Consider the following 17,884-nt stretch of genomic DNA (forward strand, 5'->3'; position numbering starts at 1 on the left):
GGTATTTTGCTAAGCACTTCACCTGCAGTATCAAGTTTAACCTTTTAAGATAAGGTAACTGCAGAGACAGAGAGAGGAACAAGGTCAAAGAGTTAACAAGCAGAGAGGCCGGGTCTGAACTCAGGCCCTGCTCTTAGCCGGCTACTATCTTGTCTCCACCGGCGAGTCAGGTTCCTGGCGCTTTCAACACAATGGCATTCCAAGACTTCTCGCAGCACTTCTTCCAAGCGGGCATTCGGTGTAAAACGATGGAATGCCGAGTGTTCCTAGGTTCTCATTTCTCCCTTCGCTCTCCTCAGACATTAGAAATACCTAATTTACCGGGTAGGAAAGCACTCGAGAGGTTTTCTCAACACTACCTAGGAGGAGTGACAGGTGGCACTGTTCAAAAACCCTTTTCCTTCATTAGAGGGAAAGCCAAAATCTGACCTTTCAAAGCTCCACCAACGAGCCTTTCCCCTTTTAACGCATACACTTTTCCCTCCTAATTCCGCAGCAGCAAGTCAGGCCTTCTTCCTCAAGCTCTCACTGCACGTTCTCAAGGCTGCGAAGAAAAGAAAAAATAGAAGAGAAAAAAAAAAGCCCGCAAAGACTCAACTGTGTGTGCTCTCAACTAACACGGCGCCGGCGCTGCCTTTACTGATGCTGGGAAGGCTTCTCTTCACGACTTCACGCGTAAGAGCGGGCAGCCGGCGCAGAGCGCGGCACTCCGCGGGACCCACAGCGGGGCTCGCGGTGGAGGCCCCGGGCCCGGCTCCCCGGCCAGGCTCCCTGCCCCAGCCCCGCCGGACGACGCGGGCCCGGGAGCAGGAACGCGGGACGCTGCTGACGGCCCGGGTCCCCGAACTCACGTTTGTACTCGGCCATCAGCCTCTTGAGCGCCGTCCCCGCCATGGCCCCGCAACAGCTGCGCTGAGCGACCTCGCCTCAGCCGCGCGCGTCCCTCCTGCCCCGACACCGGGGACTGCTTCCGGGCCACCGTCGCGGGCCCAGGAACTCTTCCGGGGCGTGGCGCGTAGCGCGCGTGCGCGATCGCCGAGGCGCGCTGTCTGGGTGGTGGGAGCTCAACCCGCAGCCGCGGCTACCGTTCTCTTGGCTCCTGCCCCCGCCTTAGTCGCTCTGCGGGGTTGGTTCGGTCCCGGCACTTCCAGAGGCCTCAGGGTCCTGGTCTTGTAGAGACTTCCTGAACGGTGGCGCCTGTTCTAGTGTGTGTGCGCTAACTGCCTGTTCTGTGCCAGCCGCGCGCGGCCAAGGGCGGGAGGACGGGGGTTGTGGAGGGGAGGATGGAAGTTGGGGAGAGAGGGCGGGGACGAGATAGGAGCTCGGGGGTGGGGAGGATGGTCGCGGGGCGGTCCGGGGCTGGGGACGATGGGCCTGAGGCGCGGGTACGCACTGAACGTTCCAACCGTCCCCGGCCGGCCGGGTTTCAGGTTTGAAAAGGTGGGAAGGTTAGCTGTCCTGGCGCTTTTCCTCCACGTGTTGTGCGGCTCCGCTGGAGTTCGGGTCCAGCACCTTCTACTCCGAGGGAGAGAGCCGCGGGGAGAGCCATGTTCGGGCCCGAGGCTCGAACTGACCGCCGGCTCTGTAGAGCAGCCTCGACCCCAGGGCACCCCCGGGAGAGAGGGCGCGGCTCAGGTTCCTGCCCGAACCCCTGGGGTGCTGAGACTCCCCAGCGCCCCGCGTGGGCTCCCGGCCTCTCCACAGTTGAGGATCCTGTAAAGAGCGAGCCCTTTTCCCGTGATGGCTGTAGTGAGTGGATGTGCTTTCCCGATTGACCCGCTGGGAGTAGATGAGCCATTTTAACCCACATCCTTACTTCACAGCACAGTAAGTGCTTCGTGGCTGTCCAGTGCAAGGATGTATATACACACACACCTTTGCCAAAAGTTTGCATCTCTTGCCTGGCTGTTTGTTGCAATAATCTATCATTTGTCTTTTCTTTTCCAGCATTGCAGATGATCCCTTTAAAAGAAGTCTGATCACATTCACACGCTGCTCCGCCCATTTCACTCAGTAAAGCTGAAGTCCTGCAGTGCTTTGCTCTGCCTCAGGCCACCCCGCCGTCCTCCCAGACCCTCCCTCCCTCTCACTCCACTCCAGCTGCCCTGGCCTGGTTCAGAGTCCCTGACTCTTCCCTCCCCGGAAACACTTTCTGGCGGCTCTTGTCCCCGACCCTTCCTACCCTCTTTCAGTCTTTGCTCAAATGTTGCCTCTTCAGTGTGGCCTAGGCCATCACCACCCGGCCTTCACCGCATACCTTTTTCTCTGCAACACCTACTCAACACACCGTACTATAGAACTTACTAGCATGCTATAAATGTATTACCCTTATCTGTTGCCTCTAACCAAAAGCGTGTTCCATGAGAGCCATGGGTCCCTGCCTACTTGTCTTGTTTCTGGGGCAGCCTCTGTACCTGGATACCGTATACTCTTAACACGGATTTGTCAAATCAAATGAAATTTAACAATACAAACTTCACAAGTATGCATAGTGTAGGAAAATTCCCCAAAATTCAAAATTTCAGTCTACCTCTATCTTTTCAAATGACCACAGTGCTTTATAAAAATGACATGGTCCTTTGAGACTGTTTCAGAGTAATTTGTGCAAATGCAATGTGCAAAAAGTCACAGTGGAGGCGTTTCCTCCCCCATTCAAGAGCTGCTCTCTCTCTAATCAGACAGCACCCCACACCCCAAGGCAGACTGTCCAGTGCTACTAAAGGAAAGCAGCTCCCCTTTTCCAGTTATGGGAAATGTGGGCAATAAAGCATTACTGTCAATGCCGTGATGCTCACTGTAACATCATATGCTTGTTTTCATAATTTTATCAATCTTTTCCAGACATCTTACTGTAGAACAATGTATGTTCTCCAATTATTATTTTTCAGAAATGTGGTTTACAGCTTCTATCAGGATTAGCTTCAGCTTCAAGTGACAAAAGTCCAAAATATGAGTTGCTGAAACAAGTCTCTCCCCTCAACAGGACTGTTACAACACATTATCTTCAGAGAACCAGGCTCTCTGCAACATTTCATGGTCATCGTTCAGTACCTTATGTGAAATTCAAGTTTAGCTGGGCATCCTGTATTTTAATTGGCTAACTCGTGGAACTCTCAACTTGGATCAAGTGGCACTGGAGTCCCAGGGATTCTGAGCAGCCAGTGTGTAATACTGCCTGGCAGCACACCCTGGGGAGGCCAACTGTACAGAATAAAATTAATGCTTTCTATCTTTAGCAACTAAAGTTCTGAAATATAAAAAGGACCTCACAGCTTAACCCATGTTATATGGTGGGGTTTTCCCATGAACATCACGCGTTTCCAGCTGGACACTCCTGCAGCATGGCTAAGATGACAACTCAAGTTTCCTGGGAGTGGGGGTTCCTGGGATGTGAACCTTTCGGTGCAAAAACTGGAGAAGTTCCAGTTGGGACCTCAGGCATAGATACCAGGATAAATAGGGCCTCTCTCCTCCAGGAGCATCAATTTAACCCAAAGATTCTTGGAGTCAGTTTCACATAAGTAATGTTGTTAAAAATAGTAATCCCAACAGATCTATTTTTCCAAATGCACCATTTGCATAAATCTCAGAAAAAAGACAACTTCAAGAACATACCTTTGCTGGGCACCGTGGCTCACGCCTGTAATCCCAACTACTTGGGAGGCTGAGGCAGGAGGATCACTTGAGGCCAGGAGTCTGAGATCAGCTTGGGCAACTGATTTATGGTTTGGATTTGTGTCCATGCCCTTCTTCTTCTGCCATGATTATAAGTTTCCTGAGGCCTCCCTAGCCATGCTTCCTGTACAGCCTACAGAACTATGAGTCAATTAAACCTCTTTTCTTTATAAATTACCCAGTCTCAGGTAGTTCTTTATAGTAATATGAGGATGCACTAATACAGCCATATAGTGAGACCTCCATCTCTACAAATCTTTTTTAGAAAGAAAGGACATCCTGCTGGTTCTGCTGTGAGGTGTTGTGGGTGGAAGTTCAAGCAGCGCTGCCCTAATACATCCACATATGCTCCTGGCCATTATTCTCATCTAACCTACGGTGCCTGGGACACATCCCTTTCCTCATGGATTTTGGCAGCCGCTTTGCCCCAGGCTGCCTAGGGAATCTGGCAGATGTCCCCATCTCTGTATTGTGCCTTAATCCGTGCACTCTTCCTGGTGCAAGTGAATCACGTGTTCCACCTCCACAGCTGCCCATCTTTCTTCACCTTGGGTTCACTCAACTGATGGGCTAAAACAGCTCATTTTCAACCTGGGTTTTGTTACACCATTGCATACTGGGAAATTCTTAAAGCCAAATCAATGTCAGTTCAGTTTCAAAGCAGATAGGTAAGTTGTCCATGGCAGAAGGAAAGCCGACTTACATTCAAACACCAGAAAATGAGAGATGTCCTAGACTAACACCCAAGCTCATCTGCCTCTAAAATCCATCCTTTCTTTACGTACGAAACCCAGGAGAGGGAGCGTAACATGTCACAGTGATGCTAGCTCAGATAGCTGTCAGCCAGGAGGTCTCTGAGGAGAGGATGCATCCCTCAGCAGGAAGAAGGCTGCACTAGCATCGGTTATGTGCCAGGGGAGGGGAAATGAGCTGCCAGGTGAATACTAACCTTCCAGTGGCTAGCTTTTCAATCAGTTTCTCAGTGCAGTGGCCGCGTGGAATGGTCAATTCAAACACTGAATTGTACCAGCATGCCCCAACCTTCAAATGCAGTGTTTAGTAGAAGCCAAGAGACAGAATACCAAACTATATTTACTGTTTACAGTAGTAAAGGACAACAAATAATGTACAAATTGGTGAATAAACACAACAGAGCCAACAAACATCCCACCCGAGCCCATACAGCAAACAGGAAATGAGAACATTTCAGCAAGATTTCAAGCAAGCAAGAGATGATGGGTCGTTGTTCAGGTGACTATAAAAAGGCAGAGAATGGCCACCAAGCAGCAATGGAGCCTCGGGGAAGGACAATAGGCAGAACTATGAAAATGTTTAATTGGTATAGATCCCAAAATATTTCACAGAACTGAAATCACCAGACTAATGCATAAATTCAATACATATTTGGAAAGCAGCACGGCACAAACCCACGAGAAGAACATGAAGTCATCATTCCATGGGTTCATTTGTAACCACACTTGGAAGTAGCTCGTATATACGACAACGTTAACTGCAAATTCAGCAATACTTAATCTTAGTTTTTTATGTATAGACCATAATTATTCATCAGAAGCAAATACTAGAAGAAATCTGAGGCCACAACACCATTACCAAATGAGAAATGTGGGAATTTCTTCAATATTAAGAGGGAGAAAAAGGCCAATTTTGGTTGTGCCAATCCTTGCCTGTGTACCAACGCCAGGTACTGAGCAGGGAGTGGGGTGGGAGGGGTGGCAGGGGGGTGGGTCCTGGGCCTCAGACCCCGAGGTTACATGCTTGAGGGCCAGAGAGCATGTGGGGTCAAATTACCAAAAGACTCGGTTATTTTTTAACCTTCGAAGAAGCATTCCAGTATTTTCCCTTCAACTTTTCCATATACTGACAAAGCTTAAATTTGCAATATTTAGCATTTTAATCACCTGTGCCTGTAACAGCAAGTGACAGTCTGCCCTCCCTACCAACCTTGCCCCCAATACCTGTCCAACAGCTGCATCCCCACTGCAGGAAACACCAATTCTCTATGTGACTGGAGTGAGCAGGGGAGAGGCAACCAACTCAGGAGTCAGATCCCTGGCCAGACTAAAAGCGAACATTCAGGCTATAATTTTGGGGTTAAAAAAATGTTTTAGGAGGGGGGGAAAAACACAAATGAGCACACAAAAAAACCCAAAATATCTTGCAACTCATTTTACCTGAACAAAGATAACAATTCTGATTGGCCCAATTTAAGTTACAGATTCATCCCTGCAGATATAGTTTTGAGTTGCACTTGAAGTACATCAAAGAGAGGAAAATCATTGTGGTGAATGTCCTCGAGTTTCCGCAGACGCCTTTGTGGTCGGCATGGTCACGTGCTCACCATTCAACAGCAAAGCGAGGACGGACGGCCTGGGATGGGGACAGGCCCCCTAGAAACTGTGCCCTGCCAGGCTGCTCTCCGGCGCACCTCCTGTCTGCTGCTGGAACACGTCGATGGTGTCCTCGTCCTCCATCTCCAGCTGTCATGGTTGTCACAATAGGCACAGCGAGAGAGAGGGGAGCCTGTTAGTTTTCATCAGAGAGTGGGAAGATCCTCGCTGGCATGAGTGTCCCCTGACACTAGCGACATCACCTGGTCACACCTTGGCTCTTGTCCGTCCCCTCACTGCAGCTCAGCATGCATGGAAGAGGCATTGTTGTATGCTCACTACAGCCCTTACAGTTCAGCAAGCTTCCCCTAACAAAACTCACAAAAGCAGATTCAAAGCTAAAATGTTAACTGAGAGAAAAACTGAGTCTAGAAGATAAACTGAAATGTCTAAAATTCTTACTGAAAATTACACAAAATCAGATTCTAATTAAGAACATCTGATTAGCAGCACTGAGTCCTAGGACCCACAGGAGACTTGCGCTTTATACCAAGTGCGGGGGACCATGCCATGAAAGCCAAAGCCCCCAGCTCACAGAAGGGCCCGTCAAGTAAGGGTCCATTGCCGGCTTCTCCCCGCCCCTCCCCATTCAAAGCCCAGGCAAGGTAGTGAAACACCACCGCTCACTTCTCTCCTCCCGACACAGTGGGCACAAAACACCCACCCTGATCTTCTTCCATCCTCTAAGCAAGAGGAAGCTTCTGTCTGCCAGTTCCTACACAGACTCAGCAAGGCCGGAAGCAGTCATGCTCCCAGATGGAAAGGAGTCCCATCAGGGCTGTCGGCCACCCTCACCCTGCCACCGACACTATGGGCTGGAGGGAGAGCCCCCAGGCAGGGCTCCCTCTGCCTCTCAGTCCACCTGTCCACAGCCTGCCCCCTGACCCCCAGTCAGGCCCCGGAGACTCCACGAGGCCCTCCCTGCTCAGCTGCTCTCAGCAGCTTCTCCCTGGTGAACACTCCCAGAGCTGCCACTGTCTCAGCGGTGTGTAGATTTCCTAAAGTAGCTAGAAATGGATACTTATTGCAAAGATGTTTTCAATATTTATTAAATACTGAATATTAAATGTTTAAAATCTTAAATGTTTTGCAAAAATATTTCCACATAAAACATTCCAGTGGATTCTCACAACCTTGAAAGGGAGAAAAAGCAGGTATTGCTTCCATTTATGGACAGACAAAACTGAGACTCCACAAAATGAAGTGACACTTGGTCACGGGGCCATCAGCTGACAAATGACAAGAGCTGCAACTTGAACCAAGTTTTTTAAAAAAGTCTGTTTCGGCTGGGCGCGGTGGCTCATGCCTGTAATCCCAGCACTTTGGGAGGCCGAGGCAGGAGATTGAGACCATCCTGGCTAACATGGTGAAACCCCGTCTCTACTAAAAATACAAAAAAATTAGCCAGGAGTGGTGGCGGGCACCTATAGTCCCAGCTACTCGGGAGGCTGAGGCAGGAGAATGGCGTGAACCCGGGAGGCAGAGCTTGCACAGTGAGCCGAGACCGCGCCACTGCACTCTAGCCTGGGCAACAAAGCGAGACTCCGTCTCCAAAAAAAAAAAAAGTCTGTTTCCAAGTCCAAAGCTCTTTCCACGACAGTATGATGCCCTGCAACATGACAGATGAAATCTCATTCATTTCTGCATGTGCCTGAGAGAAACAAGCTGTGCAGACTGATAATCAGGTGTTATGGCACATTCTGCCCACCCACGTCACTTGTGCAAGATGCTTAAAGGACACAAGCATCCAGCTGGCCCCTGAGCTGCACACGGGCTACAACAGCAAGTGTCCAGACAATGAGTGGGAAGGGGCCACTGAGTGGTCCTTGCACCCCCACTTCCCTTACCGTGAGGATGGGCCCAGCACTTGGCTCCATCTCCAAACAGCAAGAATGATGTCTGCAAAGCAGTTTCTCATTTGAAAATTTAAATTTAAAATTTGAAAAATAAATAATCTAATAATCAATATCATTAAGGAAAAAAAGGAAGGCATTCTGTATGAGCTCCCATCTACGATTCTCAAACAAGCGTATCCCAAATGGCAGTTACCCCATGCAAATCCGAAGTCGCCCTGCAACCATGCGAAGCCAGCTCCATACCTGTGCTGGAGTGTCAGTTTCATTAATTGGCTGCCCGTCGAACCTGAATCTAATCTGTCTCATTGACAAGCCCTGAAAAGGAAAAGCAGTGGCCATTAAATATTTCCAGATACAGCTTAATTCAAAAATCAAATATTTTAATCCAAGTATCAGCATTCTGATATGCAGATTTATGATCCAGCTCAGTATTAAAAACTCACCAGTGGGCCTACAATCTCTTTCACACGGTGCCTGACACCACTGCTTTCAGAACCCACTTTTCTACCATCTTCTCTCTGATCAGCTAAAACAGCTCATTTTCAACCCAGGTTTTGTTACACTATTGCATACTGGGAACTTCTTAAAGCCAAATCAGTGGCAGTTCAGTTTCAAAGCAGATAGGTAAGTTGTCCATGGCAGAAGGAAAGCTGACTTTCCTTCAAACACCAGAAAACAAGAGATGTCCTAGACTAACATCCAAACTCATCTGCCTCTAAAATCCACCCTTTCTTTACATACGAAACCCAGGTGAGGAAGGGTAACGTGTCACAGTGATGCTAGCTCAGACAGCTGTCAGCCAGGAGGTCTCTGAGGAGCAGGAAACAAGCTGGACCAGCATTGGTGATGTGCCAGAGGAGGGTAAATCAGCCGCCCGGTGAATACTAACCTTCCAGTGGCTAGCTTTTCAATTGAAGTTTCTCAGTGCAGTGGCCGCGTGGAATGGTCAATTCAAACACTGAATCTCCTCTGTCCTGGTGCCCTGACCTGCCCTGGGTCATCCCTCCCACTTCTTCCAGAAGCCGGGTAGAACTTCTACAATGCTGGCACCACTACTTCCCCCCTTCCCCCCTTTACAAAGTTCTCAGCAAGGAACAGGTTGTGTGCCAATGAGGGACAGATAAGAAGGCTGTGTGAGGCCGGGGAGCAGTCACCACCGTGACTTTGGCCTTGAGGAAGGCAGCAGAAAGGAGAGCACGCAGCCCTTTCTGCGTCCTGAGGGAACGGAGAAATATGGTAAGGGGCAGAAACATTTACTCAACGAGCAGTTCTGATTTAACTGAAACAGGACAGACGGGGTTAAAACGTGCATCTCTGCTCCCTCCTGAAACCCCACTGAATGACGTAAATGAAAAAGGCACAAACAGGAAGGACAAAGAAAATGGGAGCGGGGATGGGCAGAGATGTCAATGCTGGGCTGAGCCAGAGGCTACTGAGGCATGGACACTGGTGGTCTGATGGACACTGGACTAGGATCCTACGGCGGAGGGACTGGGCACACCCCGACCTGTGAGGCAGAGCTGTGGCAGGCGGCTGATTCTGAACAGCTGCCTGGAAGTTCACATGCAGACCCCTCAGGCAGGACCCCCACAACCCTGTGCCTCCCACAGCAGCACACAGGAGATCTGCTTTCTGAAGAGGTGGGTGCAGAGATCCAGGCGCAGAGCAGAAACAGGCCTATGAAAGCACGTGCCCTCAACACTGTGCGCCAAGCCCCCTCTCCCCTCCAGATGTGCCCCCAGGAGGCTGGCCGGAGCCTGGAGGACTCAACTCTCAACCTGTAGCATCTGGGTGCCTCCAGAACCTGCAATCCAGACAGATCACCCCATGTGGATGCACAGCCCTGGCAGCACAGCCATCCATGTACACAGCTTTTCAGCAGCTTCTCGGTGCTCCATGCTTGCACAGAAGTCAGCCTGCGTGACAGCAGTTAGGGAAAGGCTCACTGTGCAGCAGCCCAGAGAGGAGGGGAGGAGTGCAGAGGAGAACGGACAGGAAGGAGGCAGGAGAACACTCCCAACACAGGCCCACACATGCACACACCCACACATACATACACATGCACACACCCACACACACAAATGCACACACCCATACCCACACATGCACACACCCACACATGCACACACATACACACACATGTGCACACACATGCACACACCCACACACACACGCACACACCCATACACACACATACACATGCACACACATGCACACCCACACACCCACACATGCACACACCCATGCGCACACACATGCACACACCCATACACACATGCACACACCCATACACACACATGCACACACCCACACATGCACACACATGCACATACACACATGCACACACCCGCACATACACATGCACACACATGCACACACCCACACATACACACACATGCACAAAACACAGACATACACCACACACACCTACACTCACGATTCAAATTTTATGGGAAGTAAAAAATACTACTACCTTCAGAAAACAATCAATTGCTACTTAGGATGGGTGTGGTGGCTCACACCTGTAATCCCAGCACTTTGGGAGACCGAGGCAGAAGGATCGCTTGAGCCCAGGAATTCGAGACCAGCCTGGACCACATAAGGAGACCCCATCTCCACAAAATAAAAAAATGAGCCAGGCGTGGTGGCGTGTACCTGGAGTCCCACCTACTCGGAAGGCTGAGGTGGGAGGATCACTTGAGCCCCAGGGCTCAAGGCTGCAGTGAACCATGATCACACCACTGCGCTCCAGCTTGGGGGACAGAGTGAGACCCTGTCTCAAAAAAATAAATAAATTGCTACTGAGAAAAAAAGAACACTCAAAGAACAGAAAGAAAAAAGAACTTTTGGAAATTAAAAATCATGACAGAGATGAGAATGTCCACAGAAAGTGGAAAGATAAAGTTGAAATGACCTCCCGGAAATGAGCCCAAATACAACAATAAAGCCCAAAGCAAAATGGGAGAAAAATTATCAAATTTAAAATACCTAGGACAATGAGCAGCAGGAGGAACAGGAACTCCAAAAAGAGGGAACAGAGTCTGGAGAAGGACACAAATTATCAGAGAACTAACATAAGGCATATTTCCTGAATAAAAATAAACGTCCAGACCCATAAAGTACCCAGCAGCATGAGTGAGAAAATCACCCACCTCTGAGGCACATAAGGGAACACTGGAATGCCAGAATATGGTCCCAGATACTTCTAGGGAAAAACCAAGTTACAAACAAAGCACAGAGAATCAGAATCCACTGAACTTCTCACCATTTTTTTTTTTTTTTGAGACAGGGTCTTGCTCTGTCACCCAGGCTGGAGCAGTGATATGACTGATATGACCTCAGCTCCCTGCAGCCTCCACCTCCTGGGCTCAAACAATCCTCCCACCTCAGCCTCCTGAGTAGCTGGGACTATAGGCGCGCGCCACCACACCTGGCTAATTTTTTTTTAATGTTTCATAGAGACAGGGTCTCCCTGTGTTGCCCAGGCTTGGCACTGAACTCCTGACCTCAAGTGATCCTCCCACATCAGCCTCCCAAAGTGCTGGGATTACAGGCGTAAGCCACCATGCCTGGTGAGCTTTTCACTTTTAACACTGGGAGCTATTCTCATGGCTGACCTCTGAAAGAAAAAAGAAAAAAAAAAAAGAGTTTCAACCAAGAATATTACGTGCAGCCACATACTGAAGTGTGAAGGTTTATAAAAGCAAAAGTCACGTTCAGCCATGCAGTGTCTCAAAGACGCTGCCCTTCTGTGCCCGTTCTGACAAGACCCTGAAGGATGTGCTCCGCCACAAAACACAAAAGGGAGGAGGACTAATCCAGGAAACACCCAAGAGAGAACCCAAGTTTCTAGAAGGATTTGAACACGAGGCCCTGGACCACGGCTGAGCAGCCAGCCTCACAAGCAGCAGTGCAGGTGGGGCAGGAGGGGAGCTCCGGGAGAGCAGGGGGAACGGCAGAGCCCCCGCCACATGTACACAGCCCCACACACCTGCCATCCCGCAGTGCAGAGGAGAACGTGGGCACCCGGGAAGTCACACACACAGTGGCCATGAGCCCAGGCAGCACAAACTCCAACAAGGGCTAGGGTCCAGCACCAGGCAGAGGCTGGATCACGGGGCCTGCACGGCGCCAGGCCACTGACTCTGCTGGGAAGACCGGGACCTGCATGTCTGGAAGCTCAGTCTCACCTTTTGCAGGTGAAAATAAGATCTGCCATCAGCAAACACGAAGAAAGGAAGTCAGAGGGGCTGCGTGCCAATAAAGAATGCAAGGCGGTCGCCAGTGACTGCCCCTAGGAGCAGGGTACCCAAAGTGGGAGGGAAAGAGGAGGAAATCTAACTGAAAATCCACAGGCAAAAGAGTAAAATAAAAGGGCAACGAGTTGCTGTATTTTCAAAGCGGCTGAAGAAAAGCAGCCTCTAGGTCCCACTCAGGCAAGCAGGGCTCCCTGGGGAAGGGCACCTGGCTGCACGGCCGGGCCCCCGACACACCAGGCAGCAGCTGGTGGGCAAAGCCCATAAAAGTGGCCTAGAGAGGGACCCCCTGGCCCAGGGTGAGTCCTCCACAGCATTACCAAGAACAACAGACACACACACACACCACGTCACACACAGCAACCAGAAGGCATCCACCCAGCTGGGCACTGCCAGTGAGGCAGCTCATTATCCTGAAACTGGGGAAGAAGGGGAAAGAATCACGCACTTTCTTGACTTTCCTAACAAAATGGAAAAACCACACTGCAGATGAGGGCGGTGTCTCTCCAGGGTCACGCCAGCTCATACGCGAGGACGGGGTGACAGCGGCATGAGGCACATGCCACCAGCAGCCCCAGAATGGCCAGACCTGAGCAGGGCCCCCAAGAGCCTTCAGCATCACAGACTTCACAGATGTTAGTACCCCATGGAGAACACAGCACCCTGGGCAGCCGCCCTGTCAGGAAGAAAAACCCACCACACTTCTCTGAGCCTCTAGGTCTCTCCACCTTATAAAAGGCCATGGGGGGCAAGCCCAGCCTGGACCAAGTTTACAGCACAAGCCCCCGCCTGCCCATCCATGAAGAGGGTGCCTCGAGCAGCTGCATCTGGGTCCAGCCCCGACGCTCGTGCTCTGGGGATGCCTGGAACGCACAGGACCAGCGCGCACACGGGGTGGCCCTGCGGGGGAGCGAGGCACCGCACCTGCCTCTCGCAGTAGGCCTTCATCAGCTTGCTCAGCGGCGTGTGCCTCTTGATCTTGAACTGCACCACGGAGCCGTCCTGCCCGGCCACCTTCAGGTTGATGTGGTCATTCTCTGTCTTCACGCCCTCCTGCAGAAGACACCAGAGACTCGCCTCAAAACCGTGTCTCAAAATAACCGCGACTTGAAAGGGCAAGTCTTTAGGTAATTGTTGGCTTTTCAAAGTCATTAAAACCAACCTAATTCTTAAAATTCTCCAGCAATTCAGAGTCACTTGTGATGGTTTTATTTTTTACACAGAATTTATTTTTAACTTCCATTTGTTAAGCATCCATGTGTAAAACAATGCAAGTCTATGGTCCTCTGACATTGTTAATTCAAAGAAAAAAACCTGTTTAGTAAGTCTAGGGAAAAATAAGAGAAAATCCATCTTTATTTTAAAGTTATTCTTGTGGGCTGGGCACGGTGGCTCACACCTGTTATCCTAGCACTTTGGGAGGTGACGTGGGAGGATGGCTTAAGCCCAGGAGTTTGAGACCAGCCTGGGCAACATAGCAAGACCCCACCTCTTTTTTAAAAAATTCTCATGAAACCAGTAAAAATACATATCCAAAAGTCATGCAGCTATACAGCACTAGTAAAAGAAACCAAAAACAGAAGAAAACATGTGACTCAGAGGAACCCTATGGGACATTCAAGTGGTGACTTCGGGAATCCAAATGAGGACAGCCACTCCCCACAGCAGGTGGCCAGGCTCCTTCTCACTGCCCTGACATCGGCTAATGTGAGGGAAGCCACCTCCGAGTACTTTCTGGTTTCAAACTGTCCTATCTGAGCGGCAGTAGGTGGTACTATTTTATTTTTTAATTCATGCCATACTTGAAGCTACTCAGCAATGGCACAATCGGGGTGTCTTGTTGCCTGAAAATGCATTTTGAGTTGAGGCAAAAAGTTGACGTCAAGAGACTGGGAGCCAACTTCGGGGCAGCTCAGTCTGAGCAGAAAAGTGGGGCACCCCTCTGCCGGCCTGCACTGCTGGGATAAAGTCGTTTGTGAGTGAAGCAATGAGGCAGGGCCCTCCGGCTCACTCTGAAAGTCAAGTCTGGAGCGTCCTGGTACCCTTTCATCCCATGCTGAGCTGCTGCCCTCAGGGAGCACTGTACATCACATGCCTTTTCTCTCCACTTCTCCTTTCCTTCCCTGGCTGGGAGAGGGACAGCTGTCCCAGCGATGCCTAAATACAGGGAGTGGGATGTAGAAGGCTCGCCTGAGGGTGAACCCGGGGACTGCACCCATGCTTGGTTCCTGGAGACCCTGGGGAGGTATGGTGCTCTGTCAAGGTAGCTAGAGTGGCCGGCAAGGGGCCTCAGCAGTGAGGGCCTCCAGCTGCGAGCCTGAAGGTGCGTGTCCTGGGGCGGCACTCACCCCCCAACTCCAGTCTTGGGCCAGACACCCCTGCCCACTCCTGGGATGCCAGTGGCTTGGCAGCAGCCTGAGTGGTGAGCTGGCACATCCCCATCCCCGCATCCCGAATGTGGCCTCCAGCGCAGGGAAAACTGGCCTAGGAAGGAAGAGCATGCAAACAGCTCCAGGCAGGATGGAAGTGGGGACCCCTGCATGAGCCCCCTTCACTTCCCCAAGCATGAGAATGCACTGGCTTCTTTAGGGAAGGAAGGTATGAGTGTGTTCAAAGGCACAGATGCAGGGCCCAGACGTGCCCCCACAGGGTAATGGCTGCAGCCCCGGGAGAGGCTGGGGCAGAGCAGGGCCGGCCACAGTGCCTCTGCTCCAAACAGATGGACACCAGGAATGACGATCTGTCCCAGACCCCTGGTGAATTCCTAATAAGCAAGTGAACTCGTGAGTTAAAAAGTGAAGCCCTAAAAACATGGGCCTCAGTTTGCTACAGTCAATCCTCCACCTCAGCTACCCAGGGAAGTCAGAACCATTCTCCTGCCTGACCCAAAAGCTCTTCTTTCCAGCACCACTGGGCCCCAGAGTCCACTTCTTCCCCTTCCTCAGAGCCCCAGAGGGCAGAGCTGCTCCCACATGGGCTCAGAGGGGACCCACCAGGAGTGGGGCCTGTGAGGTGGCAGCCACTCAGTCATTCTGGAATTAAACAACTGTTTTCAACGGAATTGGAGCCTGAAATTGACCACATGGCAGAGCTAAGTGTAAATACTGCTGAGAAAATGAATATCATATGTATTTTATTACATTTACTCTTCATTAAGAGGAAGCCACCTACAAAAACATAAAGAAAGGACATTTATATTTGGCCTAGTTTTAACAAGTATTTAAATATTCAAACAACTCCAGAGTGGGAGAACTTTGATTTCACTGGAGTCAAAATGTAAAAAGCAAAGGTCACTCCAAATGCCATCTGGATAGGGCAGGTTTCCCTGGAGTCTGACCACAGCAAGCAGAGTGCAGACTTCCACACAGGCCGCGACCATGGTTCCGGACGGTTCCATGCCACTTCCCGCCAGTGTCTGGCACTGAGCCTCCACCCTCATCTGTAAAGGGAGAGTGGTCACCTCCAGGACCAGGCCAGTATCAGAGACAACCTCCTTACAGAGCCTTTAGCTCTATCTTCCACTGGGATGTAACATAGAGGACAACAGTGCACACCAAGGGCTTCGGAAAGGTTCTCTTTTTATGAACACTGGAGAACGCGACTACAGACCCTCCCGAGAAGGAATGGCCAGTGCACCTGAACGCAGGGTGCATACCCCAGGACTGAGACTGGAGAGAGGCACACCCCAGCGTAGCAATGGGGGAGACTAAAGCCCACCCAAGGCTGGATAAGGAGGGGTGGGCGCGCATGGCGGGGAAGGCGCAATGCAGAGAGGTGGGCGCACACCATGGGGCATGATAAGGAGGGGTGGGCACACTAAGGGGCGTGATGGGGAGGGGTGGGCGCACATCGTGGAGGGGGTGACGGGGAGGGGTGGGCGCACACTGGGGGTGTGATGGAAAGGGGGACGCGATGGAGGGGGTGGGCGCACACTGGGGGACGCGACGGGGGTGGTGGGCACACACTGGGGGTGTGATGGAGAGGGCGACTTAATAGGGAGGGGTGGGCGCACACCAGGGACGCGATGATGGGGAAGGGTGTGCGCACACCAGGCGGCATGATGGGGAGGAGTGGGCACACACCATTGGGAGGCGTGGGCGCACACCAGGGGGCGCGATGGGGAGGAGTGGGCGCACACCGGGGGACGCGATGGAGGCGCACACTGGGCGCGATGGGTGGGAGTGGGTGCACACTGGGGGCACGATTGGGGAGACACGAAGGAGAGGGGTGGGCGCACACTGGCGGACGCGATGGCCGGGACGCGATGCGAAGTGGGTGAATACCGGGGGCGCGATGGGCGCCCTGGAAGGACGGCAGTGCTGCTCACAGGAGCCAGGCCCCTCAGAGCGCGCCCCTCGGGGGTAACCACAGACGCTTGTTCCTGAGACGACTCCGTGCACTCGACACGGGATCCCGCACCCAGAGCGATGCCGGGGGAGAGGGCGACCCCACCCCGCAATGACTCAGGAGAAGACCACGCAAAGACGCTTCGGGGACACTGCCGGGGCGGGATCCGAGGGCGCCGCGCTCGGCAGGAGCAGCAGCGCGGCGCCCGACACCCGGCGGTCAAGGAGGCACTAGGCGCGCGCCGTCCCAGCTGCGGAGGAGACGGGCGTGGAGCGGAGGCGTGGCCAGGCCCGGAGGGGGCGGAGCTGGCGGCACAGCGCGCTTCGCGGGGGGGAGGGGGCGCGCCTTGGGCAGGCCCACCTAGGGGCGGGGCGTTAGAGGACGGGGGCGGAGCCTGGCGGGGGCGGGGAGCGGGGCGGAGCCGGGCTGGGGGCGGAGCCGGGCTGGGGGCGGGGCGCGCCGCCGAGCGCCGCCGGGCGGGGGAGGGGAGCTGCGCGGCCGGACGGGAGCGGGGGAGGGGCGGGGGCCCGGGCGGCGCCGCAGGCCTGAGCGCGGGTCCCCGTGGGCGCCGCGGTCTCCTAGGGCCGCGGGAGCGGCGCGCGGCGGCGGAGGCGCCCGGGACGCCCGCGATGGACGCGCGTGCGGGCGGGGGCGCCGCGCTTACCTTGGGCTTCTCTTCGGACATGGCTGCGCGAGCGGCGCGGGCAGGCAACGCGGAGCGGGCGAGTCACGCTCTCGGCCCCGCCGTTCTCCCGCCGCAACTGTGCGCGGGGCCGCGCTTTATCCCCCAAATCCCGGCGCGCCCGTTGGCCGGCACGGGGTCACGTGGCTGCGCGCGTGCACGAGGCGCGCTCCCCGGGGCGTCGGGCGCGCGCAGGCTGGGCCGCGGCTCCGGGCGGTTGGAGATGCGTCACGGGGCGGGTCCCGCGCGACCCCGGCGGGTGCGGACGCTCTAGGGCGCGGGCCAGGAGCGTTTACGGGGAGTCTGGGCCCTGGGGACCCCTGCCCGCCTCCCCGCGTCGCCCGGGCCCCGACTCCTTTCCTGGGGACCGCGTTCCTGGGGCGCCGGGAAGTGAGGCCGGGGCCGCCGCCCATGGCCGCAGGGACCTGGGGCGGAGGAGGGAGGACCCTGTGGGTGACGTTCCCTCTCAGGAGCCGCGGACAGAGCGGAGAAGGCGGCCCTCGGGGTCCCGTCCGCGGAGGCCGCGCGAATCGGGCCAGCACCCTAGACGATTGGGGGCGCCACCCGCCTCCCTGCAGCCGCGGTTTCCTGTCAGCCCCAGGCCGGGCTCCTTTGGCCATCGGTCCTACGGGGCTGCCCCGGGCCATCCAAACCCGTCCT

The 17,884-nt window shown here is 53.4% G+C and overlaps 2 protein-coding genes and 1 long non-coding RNA gene across 5 annotated transcripts in view; 1 reads left to right on the top strand and 2 right to left on the bottom strand.

The window, feature by feature from the left end:
* Positions 1 to 988, bottom strand: part of UBE2G2 (ubiquitin conjugating enzyme E2 G2) — a 35,066-nt gene extending 34,078 nt beyond the window's left edge. The window contains exons 1-2 of one of the 3 annotated variants that reach the window (XM_054542398.2): positions 852 to 970; positions 430 to 544 (exon numbers count right to left, since the gene is read on the bottom strand). Coding sequence is in view for 1 of the 3 variants with exons in the window: in NM_001131219.1 (NP_001124691.1) it covers positions 852 to 894 (43 nt within the window). In the remaining 2 variants the exon portion in view is untranslated. 3 annotated transcript variants of the gene reach the window in all.
* Positions 214 to 5,780, top strand: LOC129052340 (uncharacterized). The gene is made up of 2 exons (XR_008517351.2): positions 214 to 375; positions 497 to 5,780. It is a non-coding gene; the product is annotated as an uncharacterized LOC129052340 (long non-coding RNA).
* On the bottom strand, positions 4,748 to 17,675 carry SUMO3 (small ubiquitin like modifier 3). Its single transcript, XM_024239337.3, has 4 exons — positions 17,207 to 17,675; positions 13,120 to 13,248; positions 8,183 to 8,254; positions 4,748 to 6,173 (listed from the first exon to the last, which is right to left on the bottom strand). The coding sequence occupies exons 1-4, from the start codon at positions 17,225 to 17,227 to the stop codon at positions 6,084 to 6,086; spliced, it is 312 nt and encodes a 103-aa protein (XP_024095105.1). The 5' UTR covers positions 17,228 to 17,675; the 3' UTR covers positions 4,748 to 6,083.
* Positions 17,676 to 17,884: the final 209 nt, after the last annotated feature.

This window comes from Pongo abelii, chromosome 22, assembly GCF_028885655.2.
Source record: "Pongo abelii isolate AG06213 chromosome 22, NHGRI_mPonAbe1-v2.0_pri, whole genome shotgun sequence".
NCBI classification, from domain to species: domain Eukaryota; kingdom Metazoa; phylum Chordata; class Mammalia; order Primates; family Hominidae; genus Pongo; species Pongo abelii.

Bases quoted from the DNA above. Each gene is read 5' to 3' on its own strand.
- SUMO3 (XM_024239337.3), bottom strand. From the start codon at position 17,227: ATGTCCGAAGAGAAGCCCAAG. The intron at 13,249-17,206 runs GTAAGCGCGGCG...TGTCTTCTGCAG, and splicing joins TGTCCGAAGAGAAGCCCAAG to GAGGGCGTGAAGACAGAGAA. The intron at 6,174-8,182 runs GTATGGAGCTGG...CAACCATGACAG, and splicing joins AAACTGACACTCCAGCACAG to CTGGAGATGGAGGACGAGGA.